We start from the raw sequence: 2741 nt of genomic DNA, 5'->3' as shown, positions 1-2741 counted from the left end.
GCGGCCTCGGCTACTCCATACAGCTCAGCACGTGACCGGGGGGGAATGGGGGGCAGGAAATCACGGTCACGGGGGAGAGGGGGCATCATACGCCTCTCGTAGTCACGTTCGTACAAACGATCGTACTCACCCTGTTGGAGGGGGGAGAGGAGAAAAACCGAAATGAGAAAACTAAAATAATACCTAATAATAATGAGCGGAAATTTTGTAGCGCCATTTCGGGGATGGTACTAAATTTTCTAAATTATGGAAGCTACTCAAATAAAAAATGTGGATATTTGTAAAAGTTTTGCTTAAACAAATAATTAATACCTTTTACGGCTTTTACTTCTCACAAACAACTGCTAAGTATAGCAAAGTACATAAGTCTAAAAATAGAATACCTTCATAGGATAACCGCCCATCATGCGGTCACGCAGGAAAGAAGGAGGGGGTGGAGGTGGGTAGGGGTCACGTGGGTAAGCCTCCCGTGGGTATCCAAATCTGTCCAGAGGTCCTGGTCCTCCTACAGCACCAAAGCGTCTGGAACAACATAGGAAGGAATCACAATGAGCTTGATGAACTATTGTCATAAATGCAATTCTCTGACTAAGTAGTAATACTTATACCTTGATAAATTTTATGACTTGACTTGGACTTGCAATAACAACCACTAGATCTGAAGTTCCTTTTACCAATTTTTTGCTTTCATCTTAACTTAAGTACCTCTTTACTTAGGTGAGTAGGTATAAAAGGAAAAAACTAAAGGACACAAAGAACATATCTTTACTTACAAAGATAGGCAATTACAAGAGAGTTTTAATTAAAAGAGAAATTATTTATTTCTAGTAAAGTGAAGTTAACTAGTATTTCAATTTTTCATTCTTTCAACAGTGTTTAGTACCTGTTTCAATTTAACATAATGGATCTACTCAGGAAAGGACCTTAACTACAGAGCTAGATAATGAGGATTGGTTTACTTACAAAAACAATACTTAATAAGGGGGGGACTTACCCTGCACGGGGACACTCTTTTGACCAATGACCACCTCGTCCACACCTAATGAAAAAAATTACATTTAAACATGACAATATTGAAGAGATAAAACCTGCCACAACAACCTAGTACAATAAAGGAAGTATACAGATTTCAGTAAGAACTTGTATAAAATGTTGCCCAGTGGCAAAGTGATCTTGACAGATGCAGTATTTCCACACATTACAGCAAAGAAAATGCACTGATTGATTGATTGATTGATTTTTTTTTTTTTTTTTTTTTTTTGCAAATACTATCATATTCATCCAATAAACTTCCCACTCCAACTATACAGTAATGTATTTTCTGCTCACTTAAACTCACTTGTAACATTGTTCTGGATCTCCCATACCAGGTCTCTGACGTACTCGACTCGTGGAAATCTGCACTTTCATTGGTTTCCCATCAACCATCATGCCATTCAGCTCCTTGATGCACTTGTTAATGTCTGGACTGTCAATATGGACAAAGCCATAGTTGCGTACAATATCACACTCCACAACAGTACCATAGGGTACAAATAATTCTCTCACTTCTGGAGCCCTGGTGTTATCTGATAGGTTACCCACAAAGACTTTGGTTGTAGGTGTGTTTGGTCCTTTTCTACTTGTAGCAGCTTCTATTTTCAAAGGTTTTTCATTGACAATTTGACCATTCAACTCTTTGATTGCTGTGCGCCCTTCTTCATCATTTTCCATGTGCTAAAAAGTAAAAAAAAAAAAAAAAAAAAATGTCCATTACATAAATTCTTAAATAGTACTAAACAATTCAAGGAAACACCTAGCTAGCAACTGAAATTGAACATAGCAACAATTCAGAATTATAGCAAAATGACAGCAATGTAGTCACTCGGTAAGTAAGGTAGTAGATTAAAAACCACATGGACTCTGTGATGTGAACTGCAGCTGTGGAATTAAATTAAAAAAGGGTCATATAAAGTTTATACTTACCACAAATCCATAGTTCTTCACCACATCACACTCAACAACTTTTCCATACTTCTCAAACAAGGGTCTGATTAACTCAACTGATGTCCCAGGGTTTACGTTCCCGATGAATATTTTGAAAGTTCCCACACTACTGAATCCAGGCATGTTTCTAAAATCAAAATGAACACCATATAAATGAATATGAAATCAAGGAGGTTTGAAAGTAGTGGGGGAAAGTGTGTGTTGAGTTGACATCAAACGTCAGGGACGTCAGATGATAAGTTAGTACGGTTGTATCAGGTTTTTATAAGGATACCGACCTAACTGAACCACCCACATAATGTTGTATAATCAAAAGTAGATGGAGGTCCAATTTTATTTTGTTTTTATAAACTCACATTTTATATGAAGATACTGACATTGGACAAGACAAATCCGTCGAGGACAGTGCGGGAATGAGGATGAGAAGTTTACCGGCATGATATATTGATTTGGTTGTTGGAGTATCTCGATACTTTCACCAGCTGTTGTTGATCGAAGCGTGACATCTCCAGAGAGTTCCAATGCCCCAAGAGCGGTTGTCACTGGCGGTGTCTGTGTAACGGCGGGTCTGGAACAACACCGGGCGTTCGAAAAACCCCTGTACATGGTGTTGGAATCGGATGATTACATTTCTTTTTCCAAAACCATGAATCCGGGGCGTTTTAGAAGCTACTTAAAATTTTAAAGATTATTTTCGCACTCCCTAAAAGATTTAAGAGTACCAACCACACTAAGACACCGTGTAACTTATGAAC

General features: G+C 38.2%; 1 protein-coding gene across 1 annotated transcript; it reads right to left on the bottom strand.

The window, feature by feature from the left end:
- Positions 1–3: 3 nt before the first annotated feature.
- On the bottom strand, positions 4–2119 carry LOC103523997 (RNA-binding protein lark; the record flags this gene model as incomplete). Its single annotated transcript, XM_008489003.3, is given in 5 exon segments — positions 4–131; positions 384–522; positions 995–1039; positions 1340–1716; positions 1966–2119. Coding segments are annotated over 5 exon segments (833 nt in total), but the record flags the coding sequence as incomplete, so codon positions are not given.
- Positions 2120–2741: the final 622 nt, after the last annotated feature.

This window comes from Diaphorina citri, unplaced genomic scaffold (genome assembly GCF_000475195.1).
Source record: "Diaphorina citri unplaced genomic scaffold, Diaci psyllid genome assembly version 1.1 scaffold72995, whole genome shotgun sequence".
Lineage (NCBI taxonomy): Eukaryota > Metazoa > Arthropoda > Insecta > Hemiptera > Psyllidae > Diaphorina > Diaphorina citri.
This window is presented reverse-complemented; position numbering and strand designations above follow the sequence as displayed.